General features: G+C 43.1%; 1 protein-coding gene across 1 annotated transcript in view; it reads right to left on the reverse strand.

Annotated features, from left to right (window-relative positions):
• The window catches only part of XRN2 (5'-3' exoribonuclease 2), a 95921-nt gene that overhangs the window by 49663 nt on the left and 19181 nt on the right, over positions 1-27077 (reverse strand). Inside the window, exons 2-17 of the mRNA XM_068232432.1 lie at positions 26620-26747; positions 26426-26537; positions 23419-23530; positions 21473-21531; positions 21300-21389; positions 18378-18450; positions 18240-18290; positions 16515-16672; positions 14351-14428; positions 14128-14261; positions 13991-14048; positions 11448-11555; positions 9368-9412; positions 9150-9281; positions 5821-5900; positions 2300-2435 (exon numbers count right to left, since the gene is read on the reverse strand). Of these exons, the coding sequence (XP_068088533.1) occupies positions 2300-2435; positions 5821-5900; positions 9150-9281; positions 9368-9412; positions 11448-11555; positions 13991-14048; positions 14128-14261; positions 14351-14428; positions 16515-16672; positions 18240-18290; positions 18378-18450; positions 21300-21389; positions 21473-21531; positions 23419-23530; positions 26426-26537; positions 26620-26747 (1554 nt within the window). The remainder of the gene's footprint in view (positions 1-2299; positions 2436-5820; positions 5901-9149; positions 9282-9367; positions 9413-11447; positions 11556-13990; positions 14049-14127; positions 14262-14350; positions 14429-16514; positions 16673-18239; positions 18291-18377; positions 18451-21299; positions 21390-21472; positions 21532-23418; positions 23531-26425; positions 26538-26619; positions 26748-27077) is intronic.

Raw genomic sequence — 27077 nt, forward strand, 5'->3', positions numbered from 1 at the left:
CTAAAATGTGGCCAAACCAATACATAAGTGGCCATAGACTATACAATTGTATTTGAAAAAGCAAATCAGAATTTTCACCACGGCCAATTGGGAAAGTTGATCAATTTGTTTCGACCGGGGAAGGGCAGACTTGCACTGAATTCTTCCATACAAATCTATTGATTTCCATTTTTTTATTTAAAATAAAGGGGAAAAAAGGTTTTGGTGAAACATGTATCTTATGTTCTGTCTGTGCCCTGCAGCCTAATAGTCCGAAAAGTGTAAGGTCTATAGAGCTAAGCATCACCTTCATAAAGCAAAACTAAAGTGAGGGGGAAATGTAGGCTGACAGGTTTATTTCCTTTTAAAAACTGCACATTGCCTGGCTGTCTTGTTGATCTCTGCCTCAAGTACTTTACGCCATAGACACTGAACAAGCATGCATATCAGGTGCTCTGATCCAAGTCTGACCAGATTAGCCACGTTTGTTTCAAATGTGTGATTCAGACACGACTGCAGTCAAAAGGGATCAACAGAACTGCCAGGCGACTGGTATAGTTTAAAGCAGACCCGAACTCTTGCACAGTACACAATGAAAAGTCTTCATTCCACATACAGTTTCAGAGAAATTCACTCCTCTGCGTTGTGTGTGTTTAGGGAGATTAGCCAGTTTAATTATCTCTTAGCAGCTGTGAATTAGAGCTGGGTGCCTTATGAGCCAACAATGAGGCTCAACCTTTTCTGCGCTCCCAGAATGTGAAAAGTTAAAACTCAAGTTTTTTTTAGGATTTCCATGAATTGCAATGAAGACCTTTTCCCTAAACATCATCATGCTGTGGCTTATCTTTTAGAGCAGAGAGTTTAGCTCCACTTTAAAGCGGACCTGAACTCAGAACTTCCTCTCTGCTCTAAAACAAACAGCATAATAACCTGGCTTCTTCCTCCTCTCCACGCGTGAACTGCAATATGACCCACAGCAGAGGGAGGGGAAAGAAGCAAGGAAGCCTGGACATGCGCAGAGGGGACTCGCAGGCTTCTTGGCTTCTTCCCCCTCCCTCTACCAAGCGTCATATTGCGGTTCACACGCAGAGAGGAGGAAGCAGTCAGGTTATTATGCTGTTGTGTATCTTTTAGAGCAGAGAGGAAGTTCCGAGTGAAGCATGTGCAGAGAGGACCCACAGGCTTCCTATTCCGGGTCACAGCACGACTATGCCAGAGTCACCGATCCAATGTAATTGATAGCAGCCAGTCTGGGAGCAGGAGCAATTAGATAAGGGGCCGGTGAGTGTCTCCAAATAGACATGGGTATGTTTATGCTGTATGCATACCCAACAGCGTCTGCTCAGGGTGCCTTGTTACAGCTGATACAAATCCTGCAATAAATCTGCACCGTTTCTATTTCCTGCTTTCATGGAAGCAGACATTTTGTTAACATCCGGTGCTTTCAAATGAGCTTATCTGCCATGGTAGTCAGCCGACACAGGGGAGAGATCAAATTACAACTTGTGATTAGTCACAGATGAGGGGGAATTACACAGGCTAAACTCTCTAAATACATACAGGGTGCATTACATTCTGTTTTCCTTCTGCGAGAGTTCTGGTCCACTGTAAAAGGAAATAAATATTTCCGCCATCACACTCCTCTCACTTCAGGCTCCCTTTAATAACTGCAGCTGACCTGCCTCAGGTGTCATGTCCAAATTTCTTAAAGGACTTACCTCTGTTGTCGCTACTTTTGACACCCAGGTGGCTACACTTGCGAACTTATGATCAGCTGAGGATCGGTTTACATCATAGACTGGTGAGATGTTTGACTAAGGGCCTATTTCCACTACATGCAGATTGGATGCAGAAAAACTGACTCCAATGAATGCCTATGGGTCTGTTTTCACTAATAGCGATTTTTCTGATGCAGATTTTCCCATAGGCATTCATTGGAGTCAGTTTTTCTGCATCCAATCTGCGTGCAGTGGAAATAGGCCCTAAGGCTCAATTCCCACTTATAATGGATCACATGCGGACAGTGGGAGTGGCCGGTGTACTGCCCATTCCGATGGTCTGGCTGGAGATTATCGTAAACTGCACAGAAGCTCGCTTACAGCAAAGTATCCCACATCTCTGTTGCAGAGTGAAAAGCTCCTGTTTATAAAATAAGTTTTGCAGTGAGTGGAGACTGGACAAAATAAAAAATGTCTGTCTGTGAACAGAGCCTCAGCACAATGGTCGGGGAAGCCTGCTCTTGCTCGTTTCTTATAAACCCACTAAACCAGCACCTTCTCTACAACACACTATAGGCATAATTAGTAAGTAAAGGCTCTACCTGGTAGTAGTAACGTAAAACCCAGCAGAGTCCCTCCACATATGACTGCACAACTTTACGGCGAAAAACCTCGTCAGTAGCTTCAACATCAAATTTGTTTCTATAATAGCGCTGCTTCCAGCCAGATTCCCAGAGCCTATAAAGAGAAGAGTAAAGGAGTTTTAATGCAGTATAAAGTTTCTTTTACCTGTATGTGCATCTGACAGTAAATCTGTCAGAAAATTGCATCGCGTGTACCTAGCATTAAGTCTCAGGTGCAGAAGAGGTTTACCTTCAACACACATGGCTGCAGCCTAGCACACTGCCATGAACCAGGAAGTACTCAGGAAAGCACTTGACGGTTACAAGCAGCTGCAGTCATTGGTGAGGAGAAAGTTCATGCTCACACATCTGCTCCAGCTTCAAGCACGCTGATGCCCATCTCGGTAATCCTGAGTTTAGGCAGTAGTGGGGGAGAGGTAAGATGCAGCAGTAGAAGGAGCAATAATGAGGTAAGGGTGGCCCTCATTTTTTTGGCAGTTTATAGGTGAGATTGGCCAGCTGGAGAACTGCCCAGATCATCCCTAATCTGTGTATCAGGATGGCAGATTTTAAAACCAGCTTGTTCAACCCTGTGACAGTCATGACCAGATTCATTTTGTCAATGGCAGACAAAGGGTTAAACCAACACTTGTCATAAGATTTGTGTATTTTAGCATAATTCTGAATTATCAGCATAACCGGTAATGAGTCTGCTTTCTTTTCCCCATCTACACGCTCCCGGCTATAGGCGGACAATACAGCAGAAATGCAATATTAACTCAAAACAGCCCGACAGGCTCACACTTCTGGCACCACCCTTATGTAAAAAGAGGATAAAGGGGAGGGGGATTAGTCCTAGACTTGTTGTACAGAGAAATACAAGATGCAATATTACAAGCCAGAATCAGGTACTTAAAGCGGAATATAACCCTGCATTTCAACTTTGCTCTAAAACATTATTTACAGTATATTATATGCAACCAGCATTTTTTTTACTAGACCAGCATTGGAAGGGTTACACAGGGCTTTAAAGTTCCTGGAGATTTCTGCAGACTCATCCGAAGCTGAAATAGATACATTTTGTTTACATAAATGTATCTAAGGCCTGGTGCACACCAAAACCCGCTAGCAGGTCCGCAAAATGCTAGCAGATTTGGAAACGCTTTTTCTTCTTTTTCTGTAGCGTTTCAGCTAGCGTTTTACGGTTTTGTCTAGCGGTTTTGGTGTAGTAGATTTCCTGTATTGTTACAGTAAAGCTGTTACTGAACAGCTACTGTAACAAAAAACGCCTGGCAAACCGCTCTGAAGTGCCGTTTTTCAGAGCGGTTTGCGTTTTTCCTATACTTAACATTGAGGCAGAAACGCATCCACAATCCAAAAAATGCCTCACCCAGGCATTTTTCGTTTCTGCAAAATGCCTCCCGCTCTGGTGTGCACCACCCCATTAAGATACATTGACCAAGCAGATCCGCAGCCGCAAGCGGATCTGAAAACGCCCAAAAAGCCGCTCGGTGTGCACCAGCCCTAAGTGTTGAATGTGACTCACTCTCTCTCACTGAGAAGGAGCTTGGAGGACAGCCAAAAAGTGTGTAACATTTATCAATAGATACATATAACTAAATAGAATGTAACAATCTGAACTTCTGCATATCTCTCCACGGAACTTTAAACCTCTGTGTTTAACCCTTCCAAATGCTGGTCTAGTAAAAAAAAATGCTTTTGCATATAATATGCTGTAAATAATATTTTAGAGCAAAGTTGAAATGCAGGGTTATATTCCGCTTTAACGTAGCTATATTTAACATTTAAAAATACATATCGTAACAAACAAATTCAGTTCACATGGTAACTTAATTTACACAAATACAACTATTTCTATCTTATTCCCAGCTGCACTAAAAACCTCACTGGTACTCTCTAAATGAGAGCTGCGATTTTCCAGGTAAAGGCACTATAGCCTCCTAGCGCCCTCTGCAGCTTTACTGCTGTGGCTGCCATACAAGAGGCCCCAGTGTCAGCCACAAGCAATGAAGAGGGTAACAGAAGCAGGGCTTTGGGTGGATCCACAACCGTATTGGGTAAAAATAGATGTTGCATTAGACATCCCTACCCTTTCCTTATTACGTGAAGACAAAAGTAGTGGCACTGAATCAAACAGTACCTTTATTGTGGTTCTACGGGTACAGACAGCATGGTATGCCGACAGCCGTTTTGCGGTTGCCCGCTACATCAGAAACTAAGCATACTTATTACACCAGCTATGGGTACGTTGCTTACCATGCAGCTGTAACAGCTTGCAGGGAGATCTGATAGGTCACAAGCATACGGGAAATTTGGGCACAAGGCAAAGCCGAAAAACCGCTCACATTACTCCTGCAAAAGTCCTGGCGGTGTTAATTAATATTCTCCCTCCAGGCTGCAATAGAGTCGGGAAAGATGTAATTTGGCCAGCTATTACTGGCGGCACAATTACTGTTTTTTATAGTAGTTTGGGCTCTTTTTGACAGTGCGCAAATTTCTGTCTGAGCACCGTTATAGCCTAAATCACACTATGTCGGCACACGGTGCGCTCAAATTTCCCTGCGCCTTTTGTGCCCAACTCGGGTCACAGTGCTTTCACTGGGAAAAACTAAAGCTCTCACAATTGGGAATGCCAGCAAGTTGTTTGGTGCAGCTGGGAAGGCAAAAAAGCATAGTAACTATATTGACACATCTTCCCATACAAATACAAAATTGCCCTTCACTGGACACCAAATCAAAACCGCCTGCAAAACAGAAAAATTCATATCAGCACGCCAGTCCGCCAAATAGCCTTTTTGTCTTGCCTAATTCATTCCAAAAATGATAGAGCTGCATCAAACACCAAGCATTTGTAATCCGCACAGTGCTAATGTATTCACTTATTTACTTTCGCTTTATTTGCATAAAAAAAGAAAGAAAGGGGGGAAAAAAATCAAATCACAAATGACCATGCAAATATAAGCAACATGTCCACAGAAGCCATGTGTTAGGTGTTAATGGGACACCTGCACAAATTATATTTCTGGAGTACGATTTTACACACTACAGATCAAAGTAGTGCAATTGGAATGCTAAACAGATGCCCCATTCAAATCTGCTAATGTGACACTCTTACAGCAAGGAAAAAAGTTGAAGGGTTAAATATTCGTGGGGAAAAACACTGGTATTCAGATCACATAATCAAATCAAAATCCATGAATGTGTAGCCAATGCAGTGTCTGGTCTCAAAGGGAAGAGTGGCTTGAAGAAAGACAGCCAGCTTGCATACTAATCTCCATACTTGGATTTAAACAGCTTTAGCTTACTCATCTCGCTGGAATTTACTGAATATTGCTACCCTCCATATTAATTACTGCCGGATAAAAAGATCACAGAAAATTATCCAAAGGCGCTGCTGCCATAAGCTAAATGGCATTCATTAGCAATTCCACCCAATTCAGCAATTTGCTAACAAAGTGCTATATACAAAATGGCTTCACCTGATATTATCTTCTGGCTCGGGCTCACTGTCACTGTCGTCCGCTTTCCTTTTTGTTCCTGTCTGGTTGCCATTGGAGTTCTAAAGAGGAGGGAGATTCAGTGATATCAAAACGCATTGTGTGAAGTAGAGAACTTGAGCAGAGGTGAACAAATCCTTAAACGCATTTTACACTGAAGACTGCTACAAAAGAGCGATCTGTTTCATTCCCAAGACTCTCAGCTCTCCAGGAAATTAAACATTAGAAACTTAACGTGTTTTCGGTTTGTCTGCAGAATACCATTAAAAAAATGGACTTTTAAGCATTAACGGAAGCCAACACTATAAAATGACTGCATTAGCTTTGTTTTCCTTTTGTGTTCTTATGCAATTGATTGCTTACATCACTAGAGGGAAACTCAGGTAAACGAATGCCTCATACACACGCTAGATGGTTCACAGCTGCCTGATGAGAATGTGTGCAAGGCGGGCTTTGGCCCTCCCTGACTGATTGCGGAGAGATACGGACTGACAGATTGTCTCAGCTGAGAGCAGGCCAACCCTATTATTCTACTACCGCTATTTCTCGCCCATAGTAACAGAACGTGTTGCTAGCCTGTAAGGCTAGCGACCCATCTGTACAGAACTCAGCCCCAAACTGTTCGCCAAAAGATTGTGTTCTGATCCCTGTGGGTGACAGTAATTGCGCGTGTGCATGCACCTTGAAGGGTCAAGAATCTAATTGACCGCACAGTCGATCGCACATGTTGGAAAATTTTGGGCCGAGGTTGGTTGGTCGGGTGCGCGACGGTAGAGTTGCGAACGAGCAACGAGACGATTAAACCCCCGCCGCAATGTATAAATGTATGCAGTGTGTAGTGCATTTATACATTACCTGTCCGGTGTCAGCCTCCGTGCGCATTCCGTCCATATCCAGGTTACGCAAACACGAAGGCACATAGCGGCTGACGTCAGACACTATGCGCCGCCATTGTATATGCGGCTGTTAACCGGCGAGATGGACGGACAACGTGCGGAAGCTGCTACAGGACAGGTAATGTATAAATGCACTACATTATATACATTTATACATTTTGGGGGCAGCGGCGGGGGGACAGCGGCTGCTCAGCCGATTCCCTGATGATTTCATGCTGAAATCGGACGGGAATCGGCCTGTAGTGTATGGGCAGATTCGATTAGAGACAAATTTATCTCTAATCAGATTCGATTAGAGATACATTTGTCTCTTGGTCGAATCTGCCCATAATCGTTTTAATGTATGGGCACCCTTACAACTGTGACATATCACGTCATTATGTCTGAGTACATTCTGTACAGCATTATGAACTGCTGTGGGTTTTATAGAACACTTGGTTACTTGAACGGAGAAGAGATTCATTAGGGACATCATATTTGGTGGGCAGCATAAACTTACAACAAGTAACCTAACGCACTAGATTTATGTTACATAAATCCAGAGAGCTGATAGTTACCATACTCCTCACAGACCACTACAATCTTTGGATTGGATTGGAGTTGTGGGAGGTAGGTTAAACAGATTTCCCTTTACCTATCCAAAGACTTTGGTTAGGTTCCTCATGAAAATATATGAATCCTTTCTTCATTCTTCTAATGACGTACATTAATATCTACCTCAGTTTTTTCTCATGAATGGAACCCATACTTCTCTGGAAGTCCTGGAGAGTTGTAAAAACTCTAATCTTTTTCCATACATGGCATCAATACCTTTTTAGCTTTGAAGGTCAAACTCACTGTCAGGACTTTAAAAAAACTTTTTTTTATCCAGCTCCCATACAGAGTAATGTTGACTTACTACATTCTATTGTTTTTTCTGAAGTGTTTGTCACAGCTAAGCTTTCTTCTCATCAGTTATAAGGGTGAATCGGGCTACTGTTGGATTTCATCCATGATTTATTTTCAACAATTGTAATTACAGTGAAAAGGAAAGTAGAAAAAGGAATCAGTCAACTAAATGTGAGTGAGTGAGTGAGTGTGTGTATTATATATATCTCTATCATTCACATACGTTTAGCTCATCCTGTTACACAGTGCTTCAGGTATCCTTTAACCCTCTGCTGCAAAGTAACCACAGACTCCTTTGGAAGACCACCTTTGTAGTCAACCACCCTAAAATTGCTAGCTGCTAATTAATACATTGCAAGTCATACCTGCTATGAGTCTCTGGGATTTTTAAAACTCAGTTGAAGAGTCATGCAGAAGCAGCTTTGTAACTCAAGAGTTCAGAACCATTGCAGAGAGAGAGGGGGGGAGAGAGAGAGAGCCCAGACACACCAAATAGCATTTTTCTGGTCGTTTTCGTTTTTTAAAAATGCTGCCATTGACATATTAAAATCAGGGTAAAACCTTGGCAATTTTGCAGCAGCAATTGTAATGTAAGTCAATGGAGGTGTTTTTTTTAGAAAATGACCGGTACAACGCTATTTGGTGTGTCATGGCCCAGCGAGAGAGAGAGAGAGAGAGAAAGAGAGAGAGAGAGAGATAAGGAATTTCCTGAACTGCCATTAGCTAGTATAGGTCTCTGAGTGTCCATAGCAATAGCCAGTGTGGACCCAGGACTGGGTATGGTCAATGAGATGCAATTAACAATTCATGCAGGATTATGTACGCAGCTTAAAAATGGACCAAGCAAATACCGCCTTGATGGGGGTGGTTGTATGGGAAGTGGTTAAAATTTACTGTATTAAGCAGAGTCATTGAGACACATGATTTGAGATCAATTCCTTCCAAAATGAAACACCAGGGCCTCGGCACATGGTAAACATAACCCAAGAGGGACTGGAATGATGCATAGGTGGTACCTGAACTTGTTTGTGTCTTTCCACTAAAAATACATTTAGACATTTTAATCTAACTATAAAATTACTTATAATGAAAAGACAAAACAAAAAAAAACTAAATTAGGTATTCTTATATTTAATTAAAAAACAGAAGGTAAAGTACAAAAACTATACAAAACTATGGTGTAGGCCTAACAACTATACCTCATTGACGACTTGAAAGCTTACCCACAAACAGGGGTAATTAGTGAACAGTCTTTCATAAATGGGCAGATGCAGCAACCATGACAATAAACTGCCTACAGGGGTCAGCTCTGCTGCCCTAGAACAATGTACCTGAAACACTCTTGCAATATGGAAACTAATGTGAAGTGTTTTACTAGTTTTGGTTGAATTATTTGAAGTAAAATTATTATTACAGATAATCATGCATGAGGGAAAAAAGTGGGATTCAATTAAAGAAACACGAAATCTTTACTGACAACAAAAATACAGCAAACAAGAGGGAACAGAAAGAGGAGTAAAAACTTACAGAGTTTTGCATCCGCATCTCAAAAGCTGCCTGCCTGGGGTTACTTATGGTTTGTGGAACAGACATGTTTCCACGACCCAAAGCACGAGGGGCAAACTGGCCTCCTGGAATGTAGGATGGGTTCTTCTCTGCCTAGAATAACAAAATTATACAAAAAGTATTTAAATTACGAAAGGAAAAACGGCTAGCAGTGTTTAAGCTCTTAACACACAACTGACCTTCATCCTCTTTCTTTTGTCCTTCTGTCGTCTCTTGAAGTTCTCCTAAAACATACATATGCAAGCTCGTCAACGCCATCTCACAGCAAAATCATGAATGGAAGACATGTTTCTCAATGTTTGTTCAAGAGCTCCACGCACTAGATTTACTCAGAACCACCACGCTTCCTTGACCAGCAAGGTCGGTGAATACCAGGATACAGAGACTCTCTGGCAAGACTGGAGAAGCTACAGGAAATGGCTCCTCACCAGGTACACTAGACATAATTTTAGGTTAAAAGTAAAAACAAGCATGTAGGAAGAGAAGAGGAAAACTTATCTCCATAGAAGCTCCCCCCAACCAATTTCTCTCTCCCAAATCCACTTGCCCCCGATCCGGCACGGATGTCCGCAGCCAGCATCTGTTTACGGATGTCCTTCCATGCTTTTTCTGGTCATCACAATCACGACTGGATAGAGACCCATTTATTTAAAGGCTCCCATAAAGAGGAGTACCAGAAGGGGTGGGATTGGTGGCCATGGTGGTTTTTAGTATTCTAGTAACTTTACCACCAAGATTGTGGTGCTGCGGAGGCTTGCAGATTCTCAGTAGGTGAAAATTAGCAGGAGGGGTGTACATATAATTAAGGCGCCAAGGAATTTGGGCTCAGGTAAAGCAAAAAAAAAAAAAACCTCACTCTGCTGCTGAAAAAGGCCAGGCGGCGTTAATAACTATTCCCCCTTTAGGCCGCCATGGACTCCGGGGTAAGACGTAATTTGGCAGCCAGCTATTGCTGGGGCACGAAATATGTTTTTATAGTAATTTGGGCTCAGTCTTTTGACGGCACCCAAATTACTGATTGAGCGCAGCTGTAGTGTCCTATGGCCGCGCCTGTTGCGCCAAAATTTTCAGCACCGATTTACAGTCTCACGGCAGGGAATCTTTATGGGGGGGCAGCATGTTTTCCACGCAGTATTATGACCAGAATTCGGCTTTAAAAGTTGTTAAAGCGGATCCGAGATGAAAAACCAAACTATAACAAGTAACTTGTCTATATATCTTATCTAAAGTTAAGATAGTTTACACAGCAAATCTAGCTGCAAACAACTTCAACAGTTTATGATTATTTATTCCTGTGATACAATGTGGGCAGCCATGTTCTGTCTGTCACATTACACACAGGCAAGCTGCTGTGCATCTCCAGCCCACAGCCTGTGAAAACGTAACTCCCCTCTGCCTCTGAAATCTCTGGCTAGTAACCTCCTCCTGCCCAGACTGAGCTCCCATAAGCCCTTGCTACATGGATCTGAGAGTGCCAAGGCACTGGAGAAGCTGTGGGCGAGGCTTGTTTAGTTTATAGGGAATTAGAGTATTAAAACAAAAAAAGATTTGGCTTGAGGAATGCCCTATAAACTATATGAAAGGAACACAATTATGCAATGAGTAAAAGTTTATCTCGGATCCACTTTAAGCTGATGCCAGCTGACAAATGCACTAACTCATGGATAAACACAAGCTTTGCCACTGAAGACTAGAAAATCATTTGTGTCTTGGATTAGGATTTAAAAAAAAAATATGCTGAAAATCCCATACATTTTTTTGTTTTGTACCCAATAGTCACCTTTTTCCTTTCTCAGCGCCATTGCAGGCTGGACATATAACAATAGAAAGAGTGGGGCCCCCTCTGGTTTCACACCAAACTATGCTTACACTGCTCGTTCAGCTTTTGTGTCCACTACGAGGGGTCACAGTGAACTGGACATGCTACACCTTCCTCCCATTTAGGAGGGGTCACATGACTTAAAAGCCACTGACAGAACCAGCCATTGTCCGGTTTACAGACTGCATACTAGTTGTAGGACAAAGGAGCTAACCCTATCGCGCTTTCCTGTCAGACTGTGAATTAGATGAAAAGACTTTTATAACAAATTATAAAAAGACTGGAGCACTGTTCTATTTTTCAAGCAAAGCTATCACGAAAGAGTTTCCCCTCAACAAAAGGCGTGTGTGTTCACACCGTACAGTCTGACGGCTGCAAAAGAAGCACATGAGGTCTGAAATATACACAATTATTTAGATGGCAAGGATTCTTGGACTTACATCATCTTCCTTACGTTTCTTGAAAATGCTATCTTCCACCTCGCCGACTGCAAGCATGATCATCTGCACTCTCTCCAGATTCACAAAGCCACTTTCTGTCAGGTAGCCCTACAAATTGGATGGAAAACAATGAGGGCATTTTTCAAAACACAAACTTTTTTTGTTTTACAAACAGCTGTAGTCGGGGATCTTTTAGAGGTATTAGTTGCACACTGCAGGGCAGCGGAACTGCAGTGAAGAACCAGATAGACTGCTAGGGGCTGAAAGAAGCCCCAGGTAAGTAAAGCTTAACTTTTCTCCTTCAGCTATAGTGGTCCACTTTACAACGCAGGGGCAGATGGTTTCCACCTGCGCAGTAGAGCGGACCCAATCTGGTTCGGCTATTTCCAGAAAAGCCAGATGAAATGCCACTAGTGCGCCTGCGCAGGAGCACTGACAAGTGGACTTTTGGGGAAGCCAAACCTGGATCCCCTCTACTGAGGACAAGGAAGCCTCTTTAGGATCCAGAGGCTACTCCCAAAGTAAGTATTCCCTAGGGGCACTTTTCTTCCCTTGAGGTACACTTTAAAGCAAGCGTCTCATATTTACATGTACCGTACATTCCAGATAAAGTTTAAATAGCAGACAAACAAGCCGATCTATCAAAACCAGCCTTATCAGCCTGCCGACAGACTACACCCAGGCAAACTGTCGTCAGAACTGCCGCCCCGCAGACAGGTCTGTCGACCCGCCATTTGCAGGAATCCGGCGTGTACCCGCCTTAATAGAAAGTCCCATTTGTCCTTACAGCAAACCTGAAGTGAAAATGAACCGATGAGCTAAACAATTGTATCTGGTCTAATAGTAAATAGGAAATTGCTAGAATACCATATTCTTTTTTTTTAAGTTGTATTGAAAGAATACAATGCAATAGAAATTTGTGGACAGCGTGGTACAATCAGACAAATTAGTTATATTACAATTAGCATATAACCATGTTTGGTTGCAGTTTTACTTATCAGTCTCGCCATATTCTTATTTTGGGTTTAAAGGTTAATCTTATCTGTTTTTCTCATACACCCATGCGTTTTATGATCACCAATTAGTTTTTAGTGACAAACTGCAGAGAAACTTTTTTTTTTTTTTTTTGATAACCCTTAAAGAGACTAACAAAATTTTCAGCCTCATTTCTTCTATCCTATAAGTTCCTATACCTGTTCTAATGTGGTCTGTCTTACTGCAGCCGTTCCTAGTTGCACAGTGGCTGTATTATCTCTGTTATATAATCTAATCTTCTTTCCTCTGACGGCTTGGTTGGGCTCAGGCACTCAGGCAGGAATGTGCTGTTCTGCTTGTGATAGGATAGAAGCTATACACACCCTCTCCACGCCCCCTGCAGGCTCTGTATGAGTCAGAGACTGAGCTCCTCTTAGCCTATCACAAGCTGGTTAGCAGCCATGTCTTTTGTTTGTAAACACTGCCTAAAACTGGCAATTACAAGCCAGGATCACAGCAGGGAGTGGCAGAAACAGCACATAGTGGCCTAGGAGAACATAATGAATAGAATGGTATGCTTTTTACTGTAAGAACTTAAGAGAACAGATTCTCTTTAACCACTTCAGGATTTGGTGTACGCTTAACTACGCCCCTGAATCCTGAAGTGGATTGCATGGTTCCATGTCAGTTCACGGAGCGTGTCTCCGTGAACACCCTGCGAGCCGCCGATCGCGGCTCGCAGGGTAAAATGTAAACACACGGGGAAGATGTTTCCCGGTGTTTACATATATACGGCGCTGCTGCACAGCAGCGCCGTAGAGGAGATCGGCGATCCCCGGCCTCTGATTGGCCGGGGACCGCCGGCACCTGATAGGCTGAAGCCTATCCTATCCGGCGCAGGACGGAATTCCGTCCTTGTCCGCTCACAGAGAGAGAGGGAGGGAAGGAGGCCAGGAAGCGCTGCGGAGGGGGGCTTTGAAGAGCCCCCCCCCCCCCGCAAGCGCAAGCAGCCGGCGGCGATCAGACCCTCCCAGCAGGACATCCCCCTAGTGGGGAAAAAAAAAGGGGGGGGGGCGGGGGGGGGGGGGGTTGTCTGATCGCCCTGGCTGCTAGCTGATCGGTGCTGCGGGCTGGAGAGCCCATGCAGCACCGATCAGCAAAACCACCCCCTTGTACAGAAGTGGTTAAAGTAAGAAAAAAACAACAAACAAGACTGGCTAGTTCTAAACAGGACTGGTACCATACATACACATTTATTCCCTCCTGTTACATGTCCCTTGAAGAAACAAGATAGATCGTACAAGGCAGGTAAACTACACAGGAGCTGATTTGTGAAAGTGTCATACCACTAAACATGAAAAAATGGCTTGGTACAGAGGTGATCATACTGGTGGTTAATTACACTGGCTATAGAAAGGAAATGAGGAGCCAAGATTTTAAAAAAAGGGTGGCTCTTGTTTTTAAAATGTATTTAGCAAGCAGATGTTCTAAAACAAGAATCTCCAAAGTAACTGTGTACCTCAGTTCTTCTATTAAGCACAAAACAGGGTCTGAAATGTAAAACTCACCCCGGTCTTATGGACCACATTCTTGTAAATGTTCACAAGTCGATCAATAGCTCCCTCCCTGTAATGGAATACAAAAAATATACATAAGCCACAAGATAAAGTATTTCAAGGAAAAAAATATATGATTAAATACAAACCTGATCTCTAACGAGGGTAAGTGAGGGAGAAAGTCATTTCCCACAAAGAAGCACATGAAGACCCAATCATCGATACTTCTTTCAAAATCAAACGGGAAAGGCAAGCTTGCCATGGTCAGCTCTCTCTCTAGGTACTGATAAAGAGACAGGATCTCAGGCTACAGCAATGTGAGACGTTACATTAACACACTGAAGAATGGAAGAGCAAATCAACACTACATACCTCACGCAATACATTGAGACGGATGAAAATAAACTCCTGCTCAGAACCAGGCGGAGGAGCGTCTGCAAACTGATCATGCTACAATAAAGACAAGAACATTATACATTTATTGTTAATGTAAGCAACTTCTGAAGTGGCAGAAAAAAAAAGTAGCTGAAGTACGTAAAACGGTAAAAAAAAAAAGAAAAAAAGGAGTTGTTGCCCATGACATCATTCAGATTGGATTAGATTTCATTGCTGGCCAACAATCCCCCTCTAATCATCTCCTGCACAAGCTTTCAGAAAAAAAAAAGCTTCTGAAGAAGAATAGTTTCTTTTACATAAATGTTTTTGAGGGCATAAAACCACCAGTATGTTACGCTTTGAGCCGATACACATGAACATGGTGAGCAGGGAGCAAAGTTAAGAATAGTTAGTGGACCTACAGGTTTATATAGATTGCAGGAATCCTAGGTAAGAAAAACTCACACTTGCCTAGTGAAAGTGCTGCTATAACATGGCTCCTCCCCCTGGTTCCCCGAGTCCAGGTACTGTCAAGGGTGGCCATACTCCATTTTAATAGGCTTTGGCATAATGTGTTTTTCTTCTTGGGCTATTTTTACACATACCACGTCGCGTAGCATCGCAGTACACTCCCCCATCACAATGGTCATTAGTCTCAATGAGACATGACATGCTACTTGTGTTCCGATACAGTGGTAGTAGTCACGGCAACGCACACTGCAGAGCGTTGCCGAGTGGCATAAGCTGTACCGTACGGCAGGCATATGCATTGGAATCTATGACACTGCAACAATCTAGATTGTTGTGGTGGCAGTGTGGCACGCATGCGACAATCGGACGGAAAACAGTGATGTACAGGCAGCTCGTCACTGATTGGGGGTGGAGCTATGCATATCTTGTTAGAGGACTCGGTCGCAGGATAACATGCAGCACTCTGCTGCAGGGTAATATACATGGGGAAATGTGAGTGGTGGGACTGTCCTGCCCCAGGCTCTCCCGATGCAGTACAATCACACCACACCATATGTGCAACTAGCCTGGTATGCGCAGAAAAAGAACTGTCACATGTAGCAGTCCGGCATAAGCGGTAGAGACACGCTGCTTGGCTACAACTGAGCTATGTTCACGTTTTGTATGGAGTGGGGACAAAAACTACAGTGAGGCGCATCTTGAAGTGGAGTTCATGGTCAGTGTAAGGAGAATAATGCTCCAGCTGCTCAGATGTCTGGTATGTTAGATCTTTAAACGACACCAAGGAGAAGCTGCACACAAAGTAGATTCTCTGCCTCCAGTGAGCTCCCTCTAGGGCACAGGTGTCAAACTCCAGTCTTCGAGGGCAATATCAATGCCAGTGTTTAGGATGGACTGAGAAATGTGTTTTACTTGATAAACCGCACCTTTCCTGATTTAGTCCAATCAAGCAGTTTGAACTGTGCCAATAATACGAGAGGACCTTAGTCCTTGAGGACTGGACTTCGACATCCCTGCTCTAGAGTGTGTATGGCTGTACTTTAGGTTTAACCACCTTAGGGGTTATCACAAGTCATGCTCTAAATGGAGAAACAAGCCAGGAGCGGTAACCCCGAGTGTGGCTTGTGGTAGCCGCCGGCAGCCTTGTACAGAGCATAGCATGCAGTGGGCGTTTTACCTCACCTCTTCCAGGATCCAGACGCCGGCAGCCATTCTCCTTCCTGTCCTCGGAGTCTCTGCATCCCTTGGGTGAGATCGCCGTTTGTTATGACGACAATCTCACTACAGGGTTACAACGCTATCCGGAGGACGGAGGAAGAACTGCAGAGCTGGATCCCAGGGAAGTGGATAAGTGTGATTTTTTTTGCTGGTTTTAGGGTCTAAAAGCATGCAAAAAAAAAATAATAAAATAAAAAAAAAATGCACCACTTTTAGACCCTAAAATCTTGAAAGAATCATACCGCCAGGGGGGTTTAAAAGTAAATCCAGCACAGAAAACCTGGTGTGAACCAGGGCATTCTATACTGACAGCAGGACACACAACGCACTTCAAGCTTCCTCACAGACGACGAAAGACTACACAGAGTCATGTAAAAATACTAATGTGATGCCAACCTGTCACAGGGATACTTTTCAAGTGACATAACATTGCAAGAGATTATTGAGGGCAGATGGTTTCCTGGAGCCTTACCTCGCCCTTCTTCTCACGGGGCAATCCCTGACACTCCTTCAACTCATGTCCAAACTGTGAGCACAGTGCGCAGGGTTTTGGCTGATTGGGCTTGAATTCCTCTCGGATGATAGTAAAGTTCACTTCATGGGTAGCCAGTCCTAACATAATGAGATCAGCTGGAACAAAAAAAAAAAGAAAAACTCTAATCACACTTGCTGCCACAAGCTAATGGTCGGTTCACAGGGCTGGCTGTCGGCGGCTCATTTTGCTGTGGCTCATTTCTGCTACAAAGCAGAAAAGCATTTGGCCTCGTTTCCCATCTATGTTTTGAGCCCTCAGGAGGATACTAGGGGGAACTGCAACTGCCGTTAGAAGCTATATGCAGCATCTCAGAAAATTCGATCAACAGCAGTGCTTGCGCAATCGATGGCAAACACACTGAGATGAATGCTCCCATTTCCTCAATGGAGAACGAGGTGGATCTCGGTGGTGAATGACGGGGATGGACGCCGGTGGTCTGAACCAAGCCTTAAGCCCCATACACACACTAGGTTAAAGTCGGCTGAGGCAGCGGATGACCACCTCTGGCGATAATTCCACGTGTGCACAGCAGCCACTGATTGGCCAGCAATTCACCAAACAGATCAATTCGGCCGATTGGCTTTATTCTCCTCACTCATCCCACATTGCAACAGAACGCATCATCAGCCTTCAGGCTGAAAACGCACCTGTATAGCCTCGGCCCTGAGATCCGAGGGATGGGGTCCGATCCCTGCCAGGCAACATCAATCTAGCGTGTGTACGGGCATTTACTTTGCATTGTCTGTTCACGGTACTAAATGAACATCATACAACCACGGCAGATGTGTAGGAGGATTTATATGTAATCTTTGAGCTGTAGGTTCCATTTTGTTTAGTTTGGCGAAAGTGACATGATTGGTGCAGCAGTTTAACAAAAGTTCCAGATTTGAGTATCTAACAATCGCCTTGCAACAATGTGACATTTTTCAAACATGTAAAGCCCTATTCACACTGATGATCGCAAAACACTAGCGATTATCGCTAGCATTTTGCCGCTGAGTATTTTTCGTGGTAAACGCAAAAAAATAAATCACTGTACATTGAGCGATTCTGATTCGCGGTTTAAACACATTCCGATCTCTCTAAATTTGCAAAAAAAATGCTGCATGTAGCATAGTTGCGTTTACCGCAAATCGCCGGTGATCCCAGCAGTGAGATCACTGTAATATGTCATTGTACTAGCGGTTTCCCGATCGCTGGCTATTGGCGATAAATGGCCACTAATCGCCTAAGTGTGATTGGGCCCTAAAAGGCAGTGTAGCATGTTTATCAGAAAAAAAAAGGCAAAAAAAAAAAAAAAAAAATCGAAAATAAAAAAACAAAAACAAAAAAAACCTGAGTTTTCAAATGTTTTCTCAACTAGAGTTATACAAAACAATTCAACACAACTGCCATTAAAAAGTTTGTGGCTCTATAAGTGGAAAAAAAAAAAAAAAAAAAAAAAAAAAAAAAAGGGAAACCGAAAAGAAAAACAGCCATTTATTCCAGGTTGGTATTGTGCAAGGCTGATATGCTGAGAATTGGGAATGGTCTGATCATTTCATTTGTGCAGCTGACCTATAAACTGCACGGAACACTGTAATTAATAAAAACAAGCATAAACCGCACAATGGAATTAGCCTAATCTCCGCATTATGCAGAAAGTCACAATCTAGTGCTTACCATCAGCTCCGCATAAGCAATGATGAGTGTTTGGGTCGTGATGAGGCTGGGCTGTTCACAGAAGAGAGAGAGAAAAGCTGGGTTATACAGGGGGAGATACCTAAGAGAATAATCACTCAGGCATGCAGCACATTATACCTCTCTGACGTCTGATGTAATCCATGATTTTGTGCTCCCCTTCACCTGGAGCACTGGCGTCTGATAAAATGACCTACACAGACAAATCAGCATAGTGTAAGGGAGGCGCAAGATTCTCACTTGTTTTATTTTAAAGACAAAAAAAAAGCAGAAAAAAAAAAAAAAAAAAAAAGCAGAAAAAAAAAAAAAGCAGTTCTATGCAAAAGAAAATCATACCATAAATGATCAATGCCACATGTGCTATGAAACTGGAGACTCAGCCAATTTTATTTAGAGATAAATATAAATAGGGTTCCTTTGTGACATGTTATGAAGGAGTTTCTGAGTGCTGCTGCACAGTCCTACAGCAGTGTCCTCACAAGAGAGCTCATTTGGGCGCCACCACAGGCCATAATGTGAATTATGGATATAGCAGGGCTCACTGACTTATTTGGGTGCCGCAATAGCCAGAGCCCAAATTACGTTTAAAAAAAATAAAATAACACAGGGTAAATTAGCACCCTGGCAATAGCTGCCAGAGTTATGCAGCCACAAAGTAGTCAGTAGGGGAATCAAACTGAGAATAGATAGAGCATGGTGATCAATCTTTTGGCTTCACCCTGTTCTCAAATTTAGTCATACCGTATTTACATATTACGCTTCTTCCCAGACTTGACTTCCCTGACCCCCAATCTGCTAAAACAGCTCTCTTTCTTATTGTCCACTCCCTTCCCCTCTCCAGAATACAGTACATAACGTATATACTCGAATACAAGTCAACCTCGTATATAAGTCGACTCCAATCAACTCTCTTAAAGAGACTCCGTAACAAAAATTGCATCCTGTTTTTTATCATCCTACAAGTTCCAAAAGCTATTCTAATGTGGTCTGGCTTACTGCAGCACTTTGTATTATCACAGTCTCTGTAATAAATCAATGTATCTTTCCCTTGTCAGACTTGTCAGCCTGTGTCTGGAAGGCTGCCAAGTTCTTTAGTGTTGTGGTTCTGCTATGCACTCCCCCCTCAGGGGGGAAAGAAACACACAAATGATCTCTTGAGATTCAAAAGGAAGGCTGTATACAGCCTGCTTGTGTATGGATGTATTTTCTATGTGTGGACATGCTGTACATCAACCTACTTCCTGTTTTGGTGGCCATTTTGTTTGTTTACAAACAAACTTTTTAAAACTGTTTTAACCACTTCTAATGCGGCGGGGAGCGGCGAAATTGTGACAGATGGTAATAGGAGATGTCCCCTAACGCACTGGTATGTTTACTTTTGTGCGATTTTAACAATACAGATTCTCTTTAAGCTGGAATTTTTTTCAGACCTGTGTTTTCTTGGCATTTCCTTTCCTCAAAGTATTACTTTCCACAGGGTAAATAGCTGCACATGGTAATGTCACTATTAGTACACACATAACTCCGTGTGCTCAGTGTTGCCCGTGACTCGTGCATAAGTTGACCCCTATACTTTTATGATGTGAATCAGACCTAAATTTCTAGACTTATACTCGAGTATATACAGTACAGTACTTCTCAGCAAAATCCCACAAGCTGATCAGTGCAGAGGTCAACAAAAACACCAATGAAAGATCATTGTAGTCAGCTAAAATCTGGCGTGTGAACACATATGTAGGGTTCACAGATACCAAATGACAGTGCCCCATAGGGATGGTCAATAGGCATGCAAATACAGAGATAATGCAGGATTATGCAAATTTATGCAAATTGAAAATGGACCAAATTCTACTTTGGCAGGATTCAATTGGTTCATTTCTAAGCTGTATAATTTTGCATAATTCTGCATCAACTTGGAATTTTTTGTATTTTATTGACCATCCATAGAGTCCTGCATCCATTAGTTCTTTTGAGATGAAGACTGCCTAGATCCCTAGGATTACGCAGTATACACACACTGGATGAAACTTGGGCGAGGCGGCGATAACGACCCCCTCTGCCGCGAATGTAGTAAATGTACAGTGGCCACCAATGTCAACCCCCCCCCCCCCCCCCCCCACGGTCCAGCAATTAGCCTAGTGGAGGAATTCGGGTAGGTGCCGGCCGAGCGTATTGTATTTTCTATTCACCCCATCCACTATAACACGATCCTCACGTGCTGCTTCATGAGCCCTCTTCTACCCCCCCCCCCCCCACCCACATAGCAACAGAACGGTTCAGTAGCCTGCAGGCTAGCAACATCTCTGCAGTCTTGGTCCTACAGGGTTGGCCAAGGCAAGGAGTCCCAATCCCTGCCAGGCAACATTCCTCATACGGCTTTAGAGCACCCAAGTTAAAGTGGATCCGAGATGAACTTTTACTCATTGCATAATTGTGTTCCTTTCATATAGTTTATAGGGCATTCCTCAAACCAATTTTTGTTTTTTTTGTTTTAATACTCTAATTCCCTATAAACTAAACAAGCCTCGCCCACAGCTTCTGCAAGGGCTTATGGGAGCTCAGTCTGGGCAGGAGGAGGAGGTTACTAGCCATTGATTTCAGAGGCAGAGGGGAGGAGGAGAGGGGACTGAATTTACACACAAACAAGCTGATAGCATCTCCAGCCCTCAGCCTGTGACAATGTGACAAACAGAACATGGCTGCCCTCATTGTATCACAGGAATAAATAATCAAACTGTTGAAGCTGTTTGCAGCTAGATTTGCTGTGTAAACTATCTAAACTTTAGATAAGATATATAGACAAGTTACTTCTTATAGTTATTTTTTCATCTTGGATCCACTTTAATGTCAATATGTGTGAAAAATTCACAGGGTCTAAACTTTGCAAAAGCAACTTTCACTATTGAAGTTGCAGAGTTAGCAACGAGGTAAATGATGCTCCATCTCTACAAATCCATTCATAATCCACAATCCATGAGAACGTGACACGCCAAAGGAGTACAAAGCCGAGTTACATCAAAAGGTGTAATGAGAGACACTTACTGTAAGGTTTTTCCAGCCAGGGTCATGGTTTAGACGATCTGCAACATAGTAGCGTAGGCATTTTGCCAGGTTGTCCATAAACTCCGTTCCCTGTCAATAGATAAATAGTGTTGCTACAAATAGTTTAAATACTTCACACTATGAAAGTTAGACCAGCCAGACGTTGTACTTACAGGTGTGATACAGTTGCTGTCAAATCGCTCCTTTATCTCTTCAGGAGGAAGGTGTCCACCTGACAAAACAAAGGGCAGCAACTCAAAAGGGGCAAATCAAAGCTTGGTTTAAATCTGCTAACATGATACAAATGTAAGGAACCCCTTACCATTAATGTCATAAGTGCGTCTCACTACAATGAGTGAGTGAGAGATCACTTGCACACCCTCTAGCACGCTCCACTCTAAACATGTATAGGGCAAATGCAGTGTTCTTCAAAGGTGAATTTTAAGTTGTATGAAACGAAAACATTAAACAGCATAAAACTAATAGTAGAGAGGATATAAATAGCTTCCAAAATCTCAGCGCAGTTTAAAGTTTAAGTTTCTTCTTCACTCAGGAGCTAACTGATAAGACTGCTGTACTAAAATTAACAGATTGTATTCACCTGTTTGTGCAGAGCAAAGCTTCGTACACGCGCTACATGAAAATTGCAAATAAATATGGCAGCCTCCATACATCCCTCTCTCAGGTCAGTGGTCCTTTAGGGGCAAGGCTAGTGTTAAGGCCCATACACACGCCGGATTTTTCCGGACGGGTCGATTGAACGTCCCGTCGTTCAGTCGTCCACACGCCAAATCGGCCGTGTGTACAGTCCGTCGTTCGGGTGCTAAGACTGATTTTGAGCGATCGCTCAAGACCGGTCTTATCACCCGAACGACGGACTGTACACATGCCCGATTTGGCGTGCGGATGACTGAACGACGGGACGTTCAAACGACCAGTCGTTCGGAAAAATCCGACGTGTGTATGGGCCTTTAGGCATCAGGTAAGATAAGGGGCTTGGGTAGGGATAAGCTGGTTGACAGGGGAAAAAAAAAGTAAGCAAAATTTACTGACACTCTACCAGCTTTTCCCAGTGCCAAATTAAAAGGAACCACAATTATATATACACAGAGCATGTACTCCACTTGCATGTCAAACTTGGAGAAGGACTTAGGAGTACTCATTGACAACAAGTTAAATAATCGTACTCAATGCCAAGCAGCTGCAGCTAAAGCTAACAAAATTTTGGGATGCATTAAAAGGGAAATAAAAACTCGAGATGCTAGCATAATATTGCCCCTGTTTAACTCTCTAGTAAGGCCACATCTGGAATATGGAATTCAGTTCTGGGCACCACATTACAAAAAAGATATTGCAGTTTTAGAGCAGGTGCAGAGACGAGCAACAAAATTGATGCGTGGGATGGAAGGTCTCACTTATCGAGAAAGGTTAGATAAACTGGGTTTATTTAGTCTAGAGAAAAGACGCCTTAGAGGGGATCTAATTAACATGTATAAATACATCAGAGGGCAATATAATACCTTGGCGGATGAGCTTTTTGTCCCTAGGCCTTCTCAAAGGACTAGAGGACATGATCTGCGCATGGAGGAAAAACGTTTTAGCCATTTATTTAGGAAAGGGTTCTTTACAGTAAGAGTGATTAAGATGTGGAATGCATTGCCACAGGAAGTCGTTATGGCAAACTCTATACCTGCATTTAAAGGGGGCTTAGATGCTTTCCTTGAGTTGAAAGACATCCATGGCTACAATTACTAGGTAATGCCTAATGATGTTGATCCAGGGATTTTATCTGATTGCCATCTGGAGTCGGGAAGGAATTTTTCCCTTTAGGGGCTAATTGGACCATGCCTTGTAAGGGTTTTTTCGCCTTCCTCTGGATCAACAGGGATATGTGAGGGAGCAGGCTGGTGTTGTACTTTATACTGGTTGAACTCGATGGACGTATGTCTTTTTTCAACCAAAATAACTATGTAACTATGTAATGTCAATGAGGTGGAGATGGAGTGTGCTGAAAGGACTACGTGTATTTGTTTTATTACTAAAACCATCTGGTCTCCAAACTAGGTTTTCAAAATGGGATTACAGACAGATAGAACGTATATTAGACGACTGTATGTACCTTTAGACAGAACTTCTTCCCGGATCCGGTTTTTCTCATCAGTGAGCTCCACGCCTTCTTTAGATGCTCTGAAACGTCTCGAACGCTGCTGATTCATTTTAGCTCTGGGTGCCTATGTGGTTGGTGCAAATATAAACAGACTTCAGCAGAATTCTAGCTACATGTTACTTTATGTGAACTATAAACCTACTGCATACAGTCCACCACAGTACAGTAATGCTACGGATACCTGAGCACAGATGGTGGCCACAGGTTGCAGGTAGGTACTGAGGGGAGTGTGCAAGGCAGTGATATTTCACTGCGATAACTTTGTTCATAACATCATGTGTAGTAAACATCATATTTCTATCTTTCTAGCACCTCATAGCTGAGTAACAACACAGTGAAGCTTCATTGCACATTTCCCTCAATAAACCTGTAGCTCTGGTACATTCAGTGCTATAACATATCTCACAGATCAAATCTGCCAGTGCTTGGTCAGTAGTAAGGCCCCCATAAGCTAATAAATATCTGGCAATCAGGTAAATAACCTAATTCTTCCAGATATCAATATTTTACCTGTTCTACCACTTTGCATTATTAGACAAGAATTCAGCAAAGATATGTCTAATTTCAAACGCACCAGTGTGGCCGCTAGCTTTATATTATATAGCTTGCAATATTACATAAACCACTTCCTGCAAAATGGACGTTTATAAATGTGCTGTTTGAGCACCTTTAGTACAAACAGGAGGTTTATAAAAGACCGGCTATTCCCCCAATACGCACGTGCCACAAGTGTGCTCATGCACACATTTGAACCCTACAAGCCGTGGCATGAAGTGGCCAAGGGTATATACACACAGTGCTACAACCTGGGCTCTAAAGACAAAGGTCACAATATACTAAGGGCAGTTAAGTCAGTAACATACCACCTTTGGTATTTGACACTTTTTTTTTTTCCAAATTCACTAAGTTTTCCAGATGCGGTAGACGTTTGGTAATACTCCACAAAAAATGCTTCAATTCACCAAGCACTGCTAGGTAAATCTTACCAGTTGTGGAGCAGGTCAGGCAGGAAGCTGTGAGTTTACACACAAGTATCTGCATAAGCCGTTACTTTTTCTATCCTGTGCATCCCTTTAGATGTGCATACATGCTAACTTGAAAGGAGCTCTTCTATGTATCAATATATAGATATGCACATCTAAAGGGATGCAGAAAAGCAATTTTAAATGGTTAATTTTCCTGGTCTGTCATGCTGAAGTCCCACCCATCTGTGCATCGAATCAAATGGCATGAGAAGCAGGGATGTGAGGCTCTCCCTATTGGCTGCCTGCTACATCTGCCAACTTTTACCTCATGGAGATTGTAAGTTACCAGCTGGTCAGATCTGGAGATAAACGAACGAACGCTTGATCTTGTTGTGACTGTCTAAAATATCTCATAGGATCTAATGCTGGCCATACACGGGTCGATGCGCCCTTATCAATCGAGCCGACGATGGCTCGATTAATCATTTCCGACAGGTCCGATGACCCGCTGGATCGATTCCCCGCTCGATCCCCGCGGGCGGACAATAGCGGGGAATCAAACGAAAGATAAGGAGCGTCCGCGGGGACGAGTGGGCATCGATCCGGCCGCCCGCGGGGACGAGCGGGCATCGATCCGGCCGCCCACGGGGACGAGCGGGCATCGATCCGGAGGCTCAACTCGTGTATGCCCAGCATTAGAGGCAGAGAGCACTCTTTAGTCTCTATAGCATGAGTTAAGAACCATCTGTGGGGATGTGTGGTTTTGAGGCCTAAATTAGTCACCCTGTCTACAGCCCCTTTCTGGTATTAATCCGGCTTTGGCAGAACTATCGGATTGCCCATCAAAACAGCACCACTCAGTGCAAGATGCCTCTTTCTCCATTAGCAACCCTTAGTGTAATCCTCTACCCCTATCAGCAGTGCCTAGCATGACTACCTCACCAGGTAACAACCAGCGTGCTCCACCTACTCTTCTCCCCAGCAAGCAGCACCCAGCATGATCCTCCCTGTCCATTCTCACCTAGTAGTAACAGATAACATCACCCATCGTGACCTTAATTTCCCTACCCGGCTACTTTTTCATGCCACCTGGCTGGAAACAAATTCTGGGGAGAACACTGAAGGCATACAAAATGCCTTGATAGCATAGGGGATAGGGGAGTGTAGGCGCCTCTAACTTACACTCTATCCCCTATGCTATCAAGGCATTTAGTATTGACCTGAGGAAGCGGGCCATGACCACAGAAAAAGCGCTGTCTGTTTTTGCAGTTGAACTGGTGTCTATATCTTCTGGAGTGGTAAGTGATTACCTGGTTTTTATTATTTTAATTTTAAAACACTAAAATAAAACACACATTGGGTGCCTCCATCCTACCCATTACCAGTCAGACCTCCTTTGGAGGTAATAGCTTTGCAGTTTTTCTGGAAAGTATATCATACTACAGGAGAGTGACCATCCAGTATCCAGCAGGACCGGGAGTACCGAGCAGGGATGGTTAATTCCCTGCAGGGCTATATGGTGGTTGCAGGAACTGCAACCCACCTTTGTGAGTATATATCTATATAATTGTATCCTCCCTATACCTGTCGGTACTGCACCACTGGGCTCCCGGTCTATCCTTACTTCTCACCCAAGTATTCTTGGAACCTACAAGAATCACCAAAGAAAACCCCCCTATAGCAAACAGCAAGACGGCAGTCTCCATAAAATGGGGACGCCATACAAATCGGGCACTGGCTTCACCTCCTTGCACAATCAAATACAATTATTGCTTTGCCCTATCATTTTCGATTGATAAACTGTCCACAATCACAGATTGGCTAGCAGAGGTAAAGCAAGCAATGCTAGATTTGATCAAGTGCAATGCTGAAGAACTACTGACCAATGGGTGGCCACTTCCATTCATGGGAGGAGACCTCAAATCCTAAAAGTGAAGCTATGCCAGTCTAATGTAAGAGAAAATAAAGCTGTGCTAAATAATATTAGCACTTACCACACCATCAATGGCCATGTAGAGCAATCTCCGGGGCCTCACAATGTTAAATAACCTATCAATGTACTCAAAAATGGCAACCATCATTTCATCTTCATTTTTGGGTGCTGGTCTGTAATTAAGACATAAGACATTTTAGTTACACAGAAGACTTCCAATGGTGATGTACAGTGAAATGCAATAATACTGCTTACTTGTCCTCTGGATGAGTACAAGGATGAATTATCCCATTCATATCCAAGTACAAGTTGTCAAATTCCACTTCATTAGGATTAGGTTTACTGGTGTCAACCGGAATCTTGATGCCATTGCAATCCTTAGGCTGAAACAAATCATGCAAGTCATTTAGAGAAGAGTTATGGGAAACTAAACCAATACAGTAACATTCTATCCAGGGCTGTAGAGTCGGTACAAAATAATCTGACTACTTAGTTTATGAAACCACCCACTCCAACTCTAGGTACCCAAAATTGCTCCGACTCCTTATGCTGGATACACACCATGCGTTTCCGCGTTCGATGCGTCCGTCGATACGCATCGATTCGATTATTTCCGACATGTCCGATTCAAGCTTCGATGGATCGTTAGGTCGATTTGCCATACTTTACATGGCAATCGACCTAAAAATCATCGAAATGCGTTCGGAAATGCT

Source organism: Hyperolius riggenbachi, chromosome 4, assembly GCF_040937935.1.
Source record: "Hyperolius riggenbachi isolate aHypRig1 chromosome 4, aHypRig1.pri, whole genome shotgun sequence".
NCBI lineage: Eukaryota > Metazoa > Chordata > Amphibia > Anura > Hyperoliidae > Hyperolius > Hyperolius riggenbachi.